Raw genomic sequence first — 15,599 nt, 5'->3', positions numbered from 1 at the left:
TCACAAATCAGCCATCGCTGAGCATGTAGCAGCACAAAATCACGTAATTGGGTGGGAGGAGGCACAGATCATTGACCAAGAAGCTGACAAAACAACCCGTTGGCTGAAAGAAGCAATTTGGATCAGAAGCAGGGGGCGCAACACCATGAATAAAGACGAGGGGGCTTACAAACTAGACAAGATCTACGATCAACTCATCAACAAACGGCAACCAGGAAGTTTGGAAACATCATCAAGACCAAACAGTGTTGCCGTTTCATCAAACATCTAGAAACACCACAACAGAGTGATCAAGATTCCTGATAGGAATTGAAATATTTCTGAGTGAGTACCAGATTATTTGGATCTGAATAAGAACCTTTCCTACTTTAATGAACTATGAACGATCCTGATGAATTTGTTTCAAGAGTACATCAAACATGTTTACATTAACAACAACACCACTAACAACGGCACATTTAATTATTAAAGGACTATTGTAATTTGCCGACAATCCTATGGTTTTGCCGACAATAGTCACTTTTTGCCGACAAAATTAAGAAAGGGGGAGTCACATCCCACCCCCTCTAGCGACGTACAAATATAACGTGTCTGTTTTGAAGAAAATCGCAAACAATCTACCGTTCTTACCGAAACTGCTATTAAAAGACGTTATCGATGTCCACACGTGTCTCTCCTTTTGAATCACATCTCTTGTCGTTTATGGCTTCTGGCCATCTGTCACAATCAAGAGTAAAGTTTTCCATCTTCTTGCATTGGGCTGGCCAGTCGTCCCTCTCTAATGTACAATGGTAGCACCGGTCACCGACCACAGTATGAACGGCTAATCAAGCTTGCAGCAAAATAGCCACAACAGCAAATTGGAATTGTGTATTAATTTAAAACTTGAAACAAACTAAAGATAAGTCTTCACTCCACCTATTTTTAGAGTTTCTTAAAAATTTTACCATTTCTTATGTATTTCTTTATTTTTTGAAAATTACCTAAATTTTTCCACATTATAATTTTTTTTTGCCAACATGGAGTATGCTATATGGTTTCCAAACTTTCAGGGATGGTGTATAAGCTTAATATCTAAATTCTCTCGCCAGCTTTTTGGGATAAAGTGTTTAATTTTTTAGAAAATTAATTTTTAAATTTTTGATTTTAGGGATATTTAGAAACACCTATAACTTAAAATAGAAACACTTAATTAAAAAAAGCTGGCGAGAGAATTTCTAAATTTGATTACCTTTCATATGACACCTTGTTTGTTGAAATTGGACCTATAGTTAGCTCCAAAAAAATTCTAGAATTTAGGTAATTTAGTGTTTCTAGAAAAAGTCAAGAAACTTGACAAAAGTACTAACATTACCATTTTATATCTGCTTTGTGAAGGCCAATATCTTGGAAAAAATTGCTGTCCTTTATTAAGTAGCATCTTTGCAATAAAATAAATTAAAAACCAGATTTATGCAGTGGGTATAAAGGAGAGAAAATCACATTTAAACAAATTACTTGTTTTCAAAAATTAAGCTGATTTGAAGAACTTGGCAACACGCCAAAAACATGCCGTGTGTAAAGTCTATGGGGTTTTCCAATTACAAAAAATTACATAAGTCAAAAACGCTCTTTTGGAAAAAATTAAAAATTGGCAGGTGAGTTTTTCTCACCCATCTCCACATTCTGTAATCAATTTCAAGCAAATCTGAGCATGACACCGTAGCCGTTCATACTACCTTATTAGGATAGGAGTAACTATCGGCATTATCAAATACCAATCTGACATTCTCATCATCAATTATCATTGTTTACAGACACATAAGGCAATGCCAAATTCATTCGATGATACCACCGATGCTTGGTCGATCCTTATATAATTTATGAAGTATCAATTAACTGACTTGTTAATTAGAGAATAAAGGTACTGTTTTTAGCCGCTGGCGTGCATCTATCGTCTCATGCATATAACACTGGCGACATCATTATTGTAAGTAATAATAACGTCGCACGTGTTATATCGTTTCATATCACACGGCTAAGAACCAATAATATTGCAGGACCTTTCTCGAGTGTTTAAGAATTGTGAATACATTTAATCTTTGTGTGTAATATATTGACCTATAACATTCTCCCATTAACACTGACTATTAGTCGATACGGTTTATTAATAACAAGCATCGAAGCAGAATCGACGGTCGATCCAAAGATCGAACCAATTTGAATGCGGTGTCTATATACTTTATTTAAATTCCTATGATTAAAAAGTTAATCTTTTCGATACAAATTAAGATTAAAAATTCAACATAATGGATTTGAATTTCAATCTATTACATTAAAAAAATTTAGGCCATTTTATTGCGTAATATTGCCCTCAAAACTGATAAGAACAGAAGATATGTGACGTGTCATGTCAGGTTACCAATTTTGAGGTTTTTGCATATCTTAAATATAGAGATATTTTGCTGCACAACGCCGTTTTTCCCAATGAAATCGGACATTCCTAATCAAAGATATTGAGTTCGTAAGTTATGTATAAAATTATATTCTTTAAACTATTCAACTGGACTCATGGTTTGAGAGGCAACGGTTTCACATCTTATCCTAGGTGTATCTTCAGGCCGTCTGTTGGTCTGTAGGCAATTTGTCACTGACCAGTGGCGAGATGGTGCCCAGGGAGATGGTGTTGCCAGAGGTCGTAGATTTAGAGCCAAACTTCTTTGGAATGTTCTTAATAACGGGAATTGTAGGGCCCGCCAAATCGTGACGCTGGCCGCCTCACTTTGAGACAAAAGCTGGTTCACCCAAAAGACAAGCCACCCAAAGACAAACAGAGCAATATTGTCTATGTTTTTTGATTTCGCATGTATAATGACTTATGTACAACTCTATGGAGAATGCAAACATTACTGATGTGTTGAAGCCATCGAGTCCCAAAGCCAATATCTCTCAGAAATGTTGTCCAAGGACATATTTTCAACATACCTGAAGTTGATGGTGGATCAAAATGCCTGACATTGGTTTTCAGGGGGGTCAAAATGTACAAAAAATGTACAATTGGGGTTTTGCATGGGTAATATCTCAGCTAAAAATATTCTAATAGGCTCAATATTGGTTAAGAGTAATGTCCTACCAAAGGGCTCTGACTAGCCAAAAAATGGACAATAAAATTATTTTTACTTTTGGAGTTTTGACCCCCCAAAGTTGGTCCCGGATGGACGAAGTTGCATTTTGAGGGCCCTATATCTTTTAAAGTAGAGGAGTTACAAGTTTTCTGATGCCAGATTTGAATGCTACACAAATAAGTACCCCAGGATACATACTTTTCAAAGTTGTAAATGGTTCCCTTTATACATTCATGGACCTCCAAACATCGTCTTTCGCGTTGCGACACATTTTTTACGCTAACCCCTCTAAATTACAAATTGATGCCACGGGAAAACGAAATGGAGTATGAAGCTCAAATTTTCGGGATTTTACTTTCTCATCAATATCTACCACCACACAGAAAAAGAAAAAAATTGAAGAGGTGCTGCGGTGCACATCCCTGGAGTTGACATGGAATGGGCCAACAGAAAGCTGTTCATGCTCAGAAAACTGAAAGGAGCCGGGCTTGACAAAGAAGATCTCCTTACCGTTTACAAAGGTTATGTCCGCCCATGTCTAGAGTATGCTGCACCACTCTGGAGTGTTGGCCTCACTCAGCAGCAGGTGAACCACCTTGAGAAGATTCAGAAGCGTGTATGCCGTTGCATCCTTTCATCAGATTATACAACCTACTCTGATGCATTGGAAGTCCTCAACCTTCAATCTCTTGTGGACCGCAGAATTCATATCTGCAAGGAATTTGCTATCAAAGCTAGCAGCTCTGAAAGATTCTCAAGGTGGTTCCCCTGCTCTAAGTTCAGATCAAGTATGCAACTCCGGAAACAAGCAAAATTCAAACCATACCGATTCAAAACTGACCGATTCAAGAACAGCCCACTGCCCTATCTTACCAGTCTTTTAAATGAACTACCCTCCTATACTTCCTAAATCACTCATTTTTGTTGTGCTAGCTGTTTGCATTATTTTCATCCGTGTCTTTTTAACTTTTATTAAAGTGCAGTTTAGCTTGTATATGCTCAGTGGAAACCAAAACAGTGTGCAATATTCATGTATCATTATAAAATTCAATCAATATAAAAGTTTTTTTGTGCAATAATTGAGCTCCCTACCAGTGCACTACACTTACCTCTTTGTCTTTTATGAATTTGATTTAAAATGTGTTTTTATAATCCCTTTTTCTTTTAAATATGTTTTTTGATGTAGTAATATATTACTTTGAAATTGTACATAGATATATATTATTTTTATGTTGTATTAATTAATGTGTAAATTTTGATGTTTATAAATTGTAAATTGTGTCGCAATTCAGTGTTTTAATACTGCTATGACATTCAATAAAATATACCTGAAATATAATAAATATCTCGCCACTGGTCAGTGATCAATTGCCGACAGACCAACAGACGGCCTGAAGATGCACCTAGGATAAGCTGTGAAACCGTTGCCTCTCAAACCATGAGTCCAGTTGTCCAGTTTAAAGAATCTAATTTTATATTTGATTATACCTGGATGAATGACAACCTTCACAAACGTTTCGTAAGTTATGGTATTATAAAATTGGAAATTGAGATATATTATTGACAATGTTATGAGTAGGAATTACCTACCATAAGATGTCAGTTATATTCCGATCTATTACTCTCAGACAATAATTTAACATCACAAATTCGCAACAAACCCAAATTGTGAAAAAATCACCCGCGTGCTGATTTTTGGCTATTTCTCCATTTACGATCATGCCCAATCTCCTTTTGACATGACACGTCACATATTTTTTTTATAAACTTATTACTCTTATTCATTGGTTCTCTACATACACACTGAATTGTACGGCCCGGCGCACACAAAAATACTGATTGAGTGCACTAAAGTTAGCTACAGTTTTCCTATGACAAATTAATTATGACACTTGAAATTGTGTTTTAAAGGATGACTTCGGCAATCATAACATTATGCCTCATCTGTTTGAAAACAATTATCAAGCACGAATCACTTGATTTTGTCAAAAACAAACTTATATTGACCATAAAATGACCGGCTCTCAACACGTGATATTCAAAATTCCCACGCCGAAATTGTCTAGTGCAATGACGTCATGGTTATTTGTGCTCAATTGTCATCAGCCTTCATTGTATTACTAGGACGCCATTGCACCGAACAATTTCGGCGCCCGGGAATTTTGAATATCGCGTGTTGAGAGACAGCTGTATAAATTCGTTTTTATGGTCAATATGTGTTTGGCTCAAATAAAGCCACGTGATTCGTGCTTGATAACTATTTTCTATCATATAAGGCATAATATTATGATTGCCGGAGACTCCTTTAACAAATCTTGTCAACCAAAAAAACTCACTTTGGTTAGATGTTAATACCGGCAATGCGGCCAAAACATTTGGCCTTCAGCTGGGTGGATGATTAAATTGAGGGTCATCCAAGGTCAATCGATGAGAAAGTTGCTTGATGACCCGATCCCAACCATGTGGCAGACCAGTGGCAGACCAAGACCAGGACCGTGAGGATGAGGCACGGGAAGAGACAGATGAAAGGAACTCGGAGCTAGAGAAGACAAAGCATGCAGATTGCAGAGGGAGGCGAAATAGAGGGTAGGTAGACAAAAGATGAAGAGGGAAAAGTGGAAGGTGTCAAAGAACCAGAAGAACATGGAGGAGAAGAAGACGAAGAACTAAGAGTAAAGAAGAAATAGATAAATACATTCTAAAAACAACTCTCTCTCACTCTCAGTCTCTTTCTCTCTATGTCCTTTGTGCGTCCTCTGTGTCAGACACAGTCTGTGGGAGAGGTTGGCGCGAGCGTGTGGGGGTGCGCGTAAGTCTGCAGTCGTCACGGTTTGAGCATGTAATAATTATTAAGAGCTATTAAGCTCCTTATTCTACACGCATGGTGTCAATCAACATAGTCAGTATGCCACCTATTCAGTGATTTCTCCCGTTTAGTGATCGCCCCCCTTACTCAGCTAGCGCCGCTAGTACTATAGAGGCCGTCAGCGTGACGTCATATGCCGCCATCTTGTGGGTGCACGGTGTGTGATGGTCGTTCGATCTCCATGCGTGAACAGCAAAATCACCGCGTTAATGCGCGATAACAGCTACGTGGCAAGCTGCGCCCTGGGCGTAGTGTCCGACGCATGAACACACAAATCATTTGTACCCACAAGATGGCGAAAGGCTGACGGCCTCTATTATAGAGAGTTTGTACGTCCGCGCGTCTGTCAGAGAGTCGGCGCCGCGTGCGTAATGCGAACTACGCCATCGCTACGCAAACAGCCGTTTTTTGGGCCGAAGTGGATTGAGTTTGACAAAAATATTAAGCAAAATTGAGATTTCATCAGCACTCTTGGAGCACTAGTACAGTGTATGGCGCGCAATGGATGGATTGTTTGTTTGTTTGCTCCGTGTGGAGACACACTTGCGACCTGTGTGGGACCTGGCCACGGGCCTGGCCACTCTCAACATTCGCTATAAATTATGTTGACGATATCTCAATTTTTGCGCCTTGCAAATGCCCGATCTGGGAACTCATCGGACCCAAGGGTCAACGGGGGTGCTGCCCAGGTACATGCTCATACTGGTAGTACTGTTAGTCTCTTACATTCACTTGGTCGCCATGGTAAGCAACATTCTACTGACGGTCTCTCACACATGTAGTATGTAGTCTGGTAGTTGTTACAATAGAGGTCATTCCACGATGGTCTGGGTGTGCAATTCGCAGTCCACAAGTGAGCGCAGTTACCGGTATTGTCAGGTTGATAATATCGGTATCCATACGATAACACACAGTATCCCCAATCGGTCTGCGGTGGATTAGGTAGGGTCCCATCAGTCCATATCCAAGTTCCGGATACCTTTATTGCTCCTATCCAAAGTGCATTGGATGGGCTAACGTAAGAGTTGCTTGCTGGAAGAATAATTTTAGAGTTATGATGTGTTTTAAATGCACTGCATGTTTAATATTCTGCGTGTTTACACTGAGCACTCTGTATATTTACTTGGTATTATTTACCCGATGCAACAAAGTTAATCTTTATTTGTTTGTACTGTTGGTGTTGATGCTACACAGGGGCGTAGCCAGCTTGGGGAAGGGAGGGGGGGGGGGATAAAAACATTTCTTTCCGGTTTGGGTGAAAGGGAGCAAAGACAAAAAACCACGGTTGCATATTTGGACCCGGTATTATCGGTGGGATTATATACATATGAGGGGGTATCAAAAAGTTTTAGAAATCTCCCAGAAGTGAAAGAGCTATATCAATGAAATTTTGTCAGTGCAATCACTGGTCCTTATGTACATTATGGTCCAAAAATGGTCTCATAGGTTTGTTTACTTTTTTTACAGGTGGCACTAGATGCCAATAACCCGCCGCCCCAGTTACTGCGCATAAACTGCAAGATTGAGAAAATTGGGGCAAGCAGCATTATTAAAATCCTACTTTTGAAGGGTTGCAGTGCCTAGAAAATTGATGATGAAATGAAAGTTATCTTCAGTGGTGATTGTGATATGTCACTGTCGCTTTTTGGAAAAGGAATTTTTATTCCATCACAGATTTTCTGGGCACTGTAACCCTTAAAATGGAACTTAATCATGATGCATGCCTCAATTTTCTCCATTTTGCTGGTTATGCGGTTACATAGGCAGGTAGTGACATCTAGCTGCTGTAAAAAAAGTAAACATACTTATGAGACCATTTTTGCACCATAGTGCATACTGCAGTTACTGTCCGTTTTCCTATACACAATACACAGTGCTCTCACCATTGACGCGTGACCTCTAAAAATTATGTACGTTGGAAGAATGGGCACTTGCCTAGTTAACATCACTGTGTGAAAAATAACCAGCCAATATTTTAGCTATTCTCCAAACTTCTAGCAAAATATAATATATTTCTCTAACATGACCTAAAATTACAGCTAGGTTAGATGTTCAGAAATAGTCGCACTTTTGTAAAATATGAGTGAGGGCAAGGCATAGCTAGCCAACTCCCCGTGTTAATTGAATGGAGATTTGACCGAAAATATTGGTATCGGACCGCTCACTTCTGAAGGATGCCACAAAAAAACGGTACAAGCTACATTTTAACTATTCTAATAGGTTCTAGAAAATATAGTTTTGTAACATGTCCTAAATTTTTAGCTAATTTATGTTTGGAGAGGGTCGCACTTTTGTGTTTTAGGAAGGATATGTAAACGACAGATAACACCAAAAATATGAAGAAATTATTTCCAAACCGTGTTAAGTCAACAATCATTATGTTGCTCATTTTGAAGAATGCTGGTTAACAAAAAGCAGGTCTTTGTCTCATTTCGTGAACAAAGCTACACATACCATTGTTTCCTTTCGTTTCCTTTATAATCGGTTAACCAACTGAAGCTATAATACCAGCTTTATTGCGATGTCGCACATTGAAAACAGACACTTGTGCACAACCAGAGAAGATCTGATTTATTCAGTTGAGCTGCTTCAATGAGTGTTATCTTGGTTTAATAGCTTTTAATGGGGTTTAAGTCCTGCAAAGGTCGAGATGAATTCTACTGTAGACATGACTGCATCATGGTACATAAGGACCAGTGATTGTACTGACAAAATTTCATTGATATAGCTCTTTCACTTCTGGGCGATTTCTAAAACTTTTTGATACCCCTCGTACATACGCTGGTATACCGGTTTGTTTTTGAATGCCTGCGATTCTCGAAAAATACTGAAGAAAGTTGTTCGTCAACCAGTTACATTTATTGCCAAGTTATTTGTCTTCTATCTCGGTAACGTTTGAATGACAGGTAGGGTAAACTGTTCCCATAGTGCAGTGTCGTCCACGGCATATTCACCGTGGCCTTTCCAGCCATAAACCCGCTTATTGAAGATTAAACCGATATATGCAGTACTAAACCATTATATAGTAATCTATTGTCCAATGCAAATTTATTACCACCTGATAATATTGATCCAATGAGCGACCGAGTTGTCCGCTACGGACGACTAATCCAATCGATATTGACGCTATTGACATGTACGAGCGGAGCTCCACTGCCCGGGCTCCACTGACCGAGTTTTGGGGTATGCAGCTGTTTGCTGTCATTTACTCATCAAGGCGGACCACCGTTATTATAAGGACTATGCCAATTATTTAAAGATTGACATGTAGAGAGAATAAGCCATAATTGATTGACAGAAAGTACTAAATTTGTACCTATGACGGTTTTAGACAACAATCTTCCAAATACGACCAACAAATGGCTGCCCGGTGAAGCAAAATGTGCATTGGAATAATACGGCGAGTTTGGATAGATGGTGGGATTTCTTTTTAATAAAAATGTATGTTCCCCGTTATTAAAGCTTGTACCGGGTTGAAGATTCAGATATTTGGAAAAGAATAAGTAATTGAAACATAGAGCAAGTACTAAAATCATAGCTTTTATACTTTTTGATATATGATGCTAACTAGTTCACCCCCTATAGCTACAACACAGCGCTACCAGTAGGGTTCAATTGCCTATTGCGAGTGCCCCTGTGTTGTGTGTTATGTAACATGTAGTTAACAATAACTGCATGATGCTTTTGTCTGAATCATTTAAGTTTTTGACTTAACCAAAAATTTGCTTCAAATAATAAGCCTAGAACGATTGACTAATCTGATTTTTTTTTTTATCCTGGGACCTCGCTTTTTATACCAATCTAACTTACGTCCAGAGGGTCCAAGTCCCTGAGATTGCCAATGTTTGAACACCCAATCTTCTTCACCTTGGGAGTTCAACGACACCAAGTGACCGCCTTCTTCGATACATTTCTGCTCAGCTTCGTCTCCATTGACTCGTTCTTTGATATACTTGTAACAGTTACCAGTATCCCCAAGAGTCCACCCAACGGGACAGTAGTCATATGGAATCTGTGGCTGTGCTGTGCTGTGCCATGGTAAGCAACATACTGATGGTGTCTCACACATGTAGTATGTAGTCTGGTAGGTGTTACAATAGAGGTCATTCCACGATGGTCTGGGTGTGCAATTCGCAGTCCACAAGTGAGCGCAGTTACCGTCATTGTCAGGTTGATAATATCGGTATCCATACGATGACACACAGTATCCCCAATCGGTCTGCGGTGGATTAGGTAGGGTCCCATCAGTCCATATCCAAGTTCCGGATACCTTTATTGCTCCTATCCAAAGTGCATTGGATGGGCTAACGTGGGTTGCTGGAAGAATAATTGTAAATTTTAGAGTTATGATGTGTTTTAAATGCACTGCATGTTTAATATTCTGCGTGTTTACACTGAGCACTCGGTATATTTACCCGGTATTATTTACCCGATGCAACAAAGTTAATCTTTATTTGTTTGTACTGTTGGTGTTGATGCTACACAGGGGCGTAGCCAGCTTGGGGAAGGGGGGATAAAAACATTTCTTTCCGGTTTTGGTGAAAGGGAGCAAAGACAAAAAACCACGGTTGCATATTTGGACCCGGTATTATCGGTGGGATTATATACATACATACGCTAGTATACCGGTTTGTTTTTGAATGCCTGCGATTCTGATTTAATTAATCTGATTTTTTTTATCCTGGGACCTCGCTTTTTATACCAATCTAACTTACGTCCAGAGGGTCCAAGTCCCTCAGATTGCCAATGTGCGAACACCCAGTCTTCTTCACTTTGGGAATTTAACGACACCAAATGACCGCCTTCTTCGATACATTTCTGCTCAGCTTCATCTCCATTGACTCGTTCTTTGATATACTTGTAACAGTTGCCAGTCCAGTTGCCAGTATCCCCAAGAGTCCATCCAACTGGACAGTAGTCATATGGGATCTGTGGCTGTGCTGTGCTAGAGTCTACGAAGCCGACGACAACATGTAGGACAAGGAGACTGAGCCTCATCGCGGCCATATTGTAAGAATAAGTAGGACTATTCTGCTGCAAATCAAAAAAGAAAGAAAATAACTTAATTTACCATGCAAACTAAATAGCTAATATTATATGGGTGTAAACCAAAAGAATAATATAGATAAAATAATACCGTAAAACCTCGTCTACAAGCATATAGAGTGTTTCTGATGAAAGCTCCCGGTGAAAGCTAAATTATTCCAGGTGCCATTATGGAGTTGAGCAAATATATTACAGATCCAAGTATGTACAAACAAGTATTATTGTAAGACCAATCTGTTGTATTGATATATTTACGCTTGTTTCGTATCGTATTAATTAAGCGTTCATCAAAAACCCTATAAATGCGTATAGACGAGGTTTTACGGTATACGTTTAAGGTTATATTACATGGAGTTTTCAATGGTGTACTAAAAGACCATGTGAAAGACTAAGCCTGAAATCCTTTAATTATAGTAAAATTTGGAGTTTTTATAATACAACCGTAGATCTCCGGTTTTTTTCGGCAATTCCCCCACATAGTCTCTGCTCAAAATGTAATTTAAAGTTGTAAACCTGTTAACTTAAATATTTTTGTAAAAGTTTTACGACACGTGAATAACATCATGTAGAAAGCAAAATGGTCGCTCATCATCATCCTTCGGCTGCGGAGCAGGCGACTACAAGCCAGCTACATCGGTCTTGAGCCATTGCTGATAGTTGACCTTGACTCAGCATGCTGTCCGTATCCCCCAAAAGACACTGGATGTATTTCCAGAACAAGGTTCGTTGCCGTTCAGGCTTCCTCTTGCTATGAGTTGGAACATACTATGCATACTCTTATTGGCTCATCGTCAGGCAGGCGGAGTATATGCCTTACAAATTTCAGTTGACGAGTCCTGGCTTTCTCAACAAGTGGCGCTGTCTCTGTCAGATTGTAGATGTCAGTATTTGGTATTCTGTCTACTCTCTTGATGTTCAGCACAATAATGTTTATGGTAGCAATAATATGTGCCAAATGAGTTGATTTTATTTTCCATATCCTTAGAGATAACTCACGACTCACAGCCGTATACAGCCTGTCTCAAAAAAAATTGTGCAAGTGAAAAGCGCCCTCTGTGGCAATTAGAAAATACCGTTGTGACATAATACTTACATCAACGTCAAGGGCATAATCTTAGCTCTCAAATGCAGTTTAGTCTGTACAATTTGCTTGTTTTAATCTCGAGATATGCTTACTTAACAAAGAAAGGGTAAAATCACAATTGTGCCACTTTTACTAGGAAAGAGGGCTGCACATGAAAATCAATGATAGCATCAAGTTTACATGTTTATCAAGAGTTCCTTCGTAACATCAAAAGAACGCATCAATTACACAACAATACAAAATTGTTTTTAATGTTTTATCATGATAAAGGTATAATGATTCTCTTTTTCCACACGACAAATTAAACGATAAATATATATTTCACATTGTGCTGTAAAATTAAATACATGTGCATGTCAATGATTTTACCATGGTAAATACTGTTCTCTTTGTCATTCAAGACATGTTAAAAGACAAACAAATATTGCACACTTATAGGTTAATGAACTTTGACAAGTTCATGAAATTTGACAAATTAATGAAATTAGACAAAATAATGCGCGCACGCTGCTGTTGATGCATCTAATGCACGAGCTCCGAAGGGGGAGTGCATTAGACGCATCAACATCAGCTATCATTGATTTACATGTACAGCCATAGTAAAAGTGGCACAATTGTGACTTTACCCTTTCGTTGTTAACTAAACATATCTCGAGATTAAAAAGAGCAAATTGAACAGAACAAACGGTATTTGAGAGCTAAGACTGTTCCCTTGACGTTGATGTAAGCATCCTGTCACAAGAGTATTTTCTAATTGCCAAAGAGGGCGCTTTTCACTTGCACATTTTTTTTTAGACAGGCTGTAGTAAAACTGTGACGCAGCACAGCTGTGGACGCAGGTTGTGTGAAACAGTTAAATCTTGGTGGACATTGGGATGGTGTGACTTTTCCACAGTTGCTCTAATTTCCAGAAGGCCCGTCTCTTCAGGTCACTAGCACTGGACCACATCATGGAGCCTGGGTATCTGAAGTCGGTTACATGCTTAATGGAGTTTCCGTATACTTGGAGAGGAGGCTGAGGTTGACAGTTGATGGTCGATCATATACTCTGTTTTGGGTGCGCTGATTACGAGGGCTGGTCAATAAGTTCCCGCAACTATGGTGTATCTCCGCTCATGCGTGACTTGGATGGCTGTTACTTTCGCTAAATTCAAGTTTGTACTTTTGTCTTTCAAAACGAATATGTATTAGCGATGCTGAATGCTTGATTACGATAATGACATTAGCATAAACACAATAGCGTATGGGCACTGCCTGATTTACAGTGAAAAGTAGTCAAGAAAATCTCGCGCCAAATTGAGGTATTGTTACATAATTCCAAATATCTCGAGAATAAAAGTATAGAATATGGCACGGTTTTTGCAGCTTTATAAACCGATAACATAGGCATGATGCTGGACTCTTTTTAGACATATACCATTTTTATTAAAGAAAAGAAATCGTGTTGAATATCTCCAATTTTGAGTAGGCTTTATCACCCATTGTTCTTTACATAATAAGAGATAGAAAGATTAATCGATGACAAAATTTAACCAATGGTACCTGGTTTGATTGGGTATCTACTGATTATAAAAAAGGGAGGTCCCAGTGGTGAAAGCATAAACATTTCTTTCTTAATGAACCCTTAATATCAAAAGGTCTTGTTTTTGTAATTAAAGTAGCACACCATAGAGAGGCTCTGGATTGAATAAGAAATTTGAATTTCGAAAGGTGTGTCTTATTTTAGCATAAGACTTGGTATAGCAATTCACTCACACAGCTACTGTTCCGCAAACCTTGTATTAGTCATATTTTTAGCGCGTTTTTGATGAATTTTTACTTTTTTTCATACATTTTTGGTACTTTCAATAATGCATACCATCAACGCATGCGCATATTTCTATTTTTGTTGCAACAAATTCTATTGTCCTGACTATGATCTCTAAAACCATACCAATAACCATATTTGGTTTTGTTTTATTTTGGAGATAATTTGGATTCTTTCTTCTGCCGTGTGGGCTCTTTTTCGCGATTTTCACACCATTTTTGCTTGTTGTTATAGGCCTATTTTTGGTGAAGTTCAAAGACGGTCCCTTTCCTCATCTGTTGACGGATACATTTCTTCTTTCACAATTATCAATTGAATATACTCAGATTACCTAATACCAAAAATAAGGCTTGTAAACTGCTTTGGTCCTTACTTCTGCTTCTTTTTATTACACGTTCGTCAAAGCCAATTCAAATTTCTCGCCAATGTTGACAATTGTCAGTGTACATATAGCAATGACTTTATGTAAATGAGATTACGTAATTAAAGGTACTCTGATACTAATTGTTGTGCGTTTTGAAAGACAAAGGTACAAACTTTATTGATCGTAAGTAACAGTCATCTAAGTCATGCATGAGCGGAGATAAATAATGGTTGCGGGATATTATTGACCAACCCTCGTATAAGCCCAAGATCTGCTGCGGCATTAGAGGTTCTGGGGAGCTGAGACTGGGCTCGAAGGGTTGAAGACTCAAGGAGAGCTATATCTTCAGCAAAGTCCGGGTCGTTTAGCAATTTGGCCGGATATCTTCTTCATCGACGAGGACAGGTCAGTCACTCCGGAGTCTAGTCCAGACGCCTCCCGGGGGGGCCACTCAAATATGGCAGTGTACGCATGCGTGACCAAATTTTTTTCAAACACCCCCTAAACGAGTTTTACCCTACCAGCAAATTTAGCCCCTTAATAAGGTAATTTAGTGTAGAATTTACCCCTAAATGAGTTTTTGGCTGGTGAAAATGCAACAAATGTACCCTTTTGGGAAAGGTACCATAAACAAGTAGTCCAGTTTTAGAAAACTACCCTTATTCTTGAAAATCACTGTTTTTTAGACCCTAAACGCGTCACGCGCGTAACTTGCCTTGCCTAAAAAAACACCCCCTTTTACTTGTTTTTTTGGTCACGCATGCGTACAGACCATTTTGTGAGTGATCCCCCCGGGAGACGCCTTTACCAAAAGGCAGTCAACAAGGATGATAAAGAGAAAGGGAGCCAATACATCGCCTTGCAGAACTCCTGTTGTTACATCGAATGGTACAGAGATGCCTCCGTCAACCATGACTGCGCTGCTGGAGTTACTGTGAAGTACCTTTAATATGGCACTGACCAAAGTGCTTGGAATGCCGTAGTGCAACATTGAGAACATAAAGTCTGTTACCTGTGCGGGGACATCCATCCACACATTTCTTCTTCGTGTGATACTATAGTAATGGCCGCTAATGGCTGCCTAGTGTCTAGACCTAGGACACATCATCCCGAAGCGTCACGCGATTTCAGTCGCTTTTTCCCATAGAATCCACCGAGTAGTTTGTTTCCCAACCATGCAGAGGTACATCGTGGGAGACTACGTACATTCGTGGATTTGTGTACACAATAGAGATTAGATCCTGAAAAGAAAGACGTATTAAACCAACTTATAACTCAGTTGACTGGAGGTGGCCAAACACAATCATATCCGCCTTCTTCGCGAAATT

At 39.0% G+C, this 15,599-nt stretch overlaps 1 protein-coding gene across 1 annotated transcript; it reads right to left on the bottom strand.

Moving 5' to 3' along the window:
• Positions 1–6,667: 6,667 nt before the first annotated feature.
• LOC140138208 (C-type mannose receptor 2-like) lies at positions 6,668–15,184 on the bottom strand. The gene is made up of 5 exons (XM_072160124.1): positions 15,080–15,184; positions 11,783–11,923; positions 10,686–11,004; positions 9,781–10,287; positions 6,668–7,002 (listed from the first exon to the last, which is right to left on the bottom strand). Exons 1-5 carry the CDS (start codon positions 15,182–15,184, stop codon positions 6,668–6,670), a joined length of 1,407 nt encoding a protein of 468 aa, XP_072016225.1.
• Positions 15,185–15,599: the final 415 nt, after the last annotated feature.

The sequence above is a fragment of the Amphiura filiformis genome, chromosome 17, assembly GCF_039555335.1.
Source record: "Amphiura filiformis chromosome 17, Afil_fr2py, whole genome shotgun sequence".
In the NCBI taxonomy this organism is placed as follows: domain Eukaryota; kingdom Metazoa; phylum Echinodermata; class Ophiuroidea; order Amphilepidida; family Amphiuridae; genus Amphiura; species Amphiura filiformis.
This window is presented reverse-complemented; position numbering and strand designations above follow the sequence as displayed.

Bases quoted from the DNA above. Each gene is read 5' to 3' on its own strand.
- LOC140138208 (XM_072160124.1), bottom strand. From the start codon at position 15,184: ATGGTTGACGGAGGCATCTCTGTACCATTCGATGTAACAACAGGAGTT. The intron at 11,005-11,782 runs GTATGTTCCAAC...TTTGATTTGCAG, and splicing joins AGCCAATAAGAGTATGCATA to CAGAATAGTCCTACTTATTC. The intron at 7,003-9,780 runs GTAAGTTAGATT...TTATTCTTCCAG, and splicing joins GGGACTTGGACCCTCTGGAC to CAAGCAACTCTTACGTTAGC.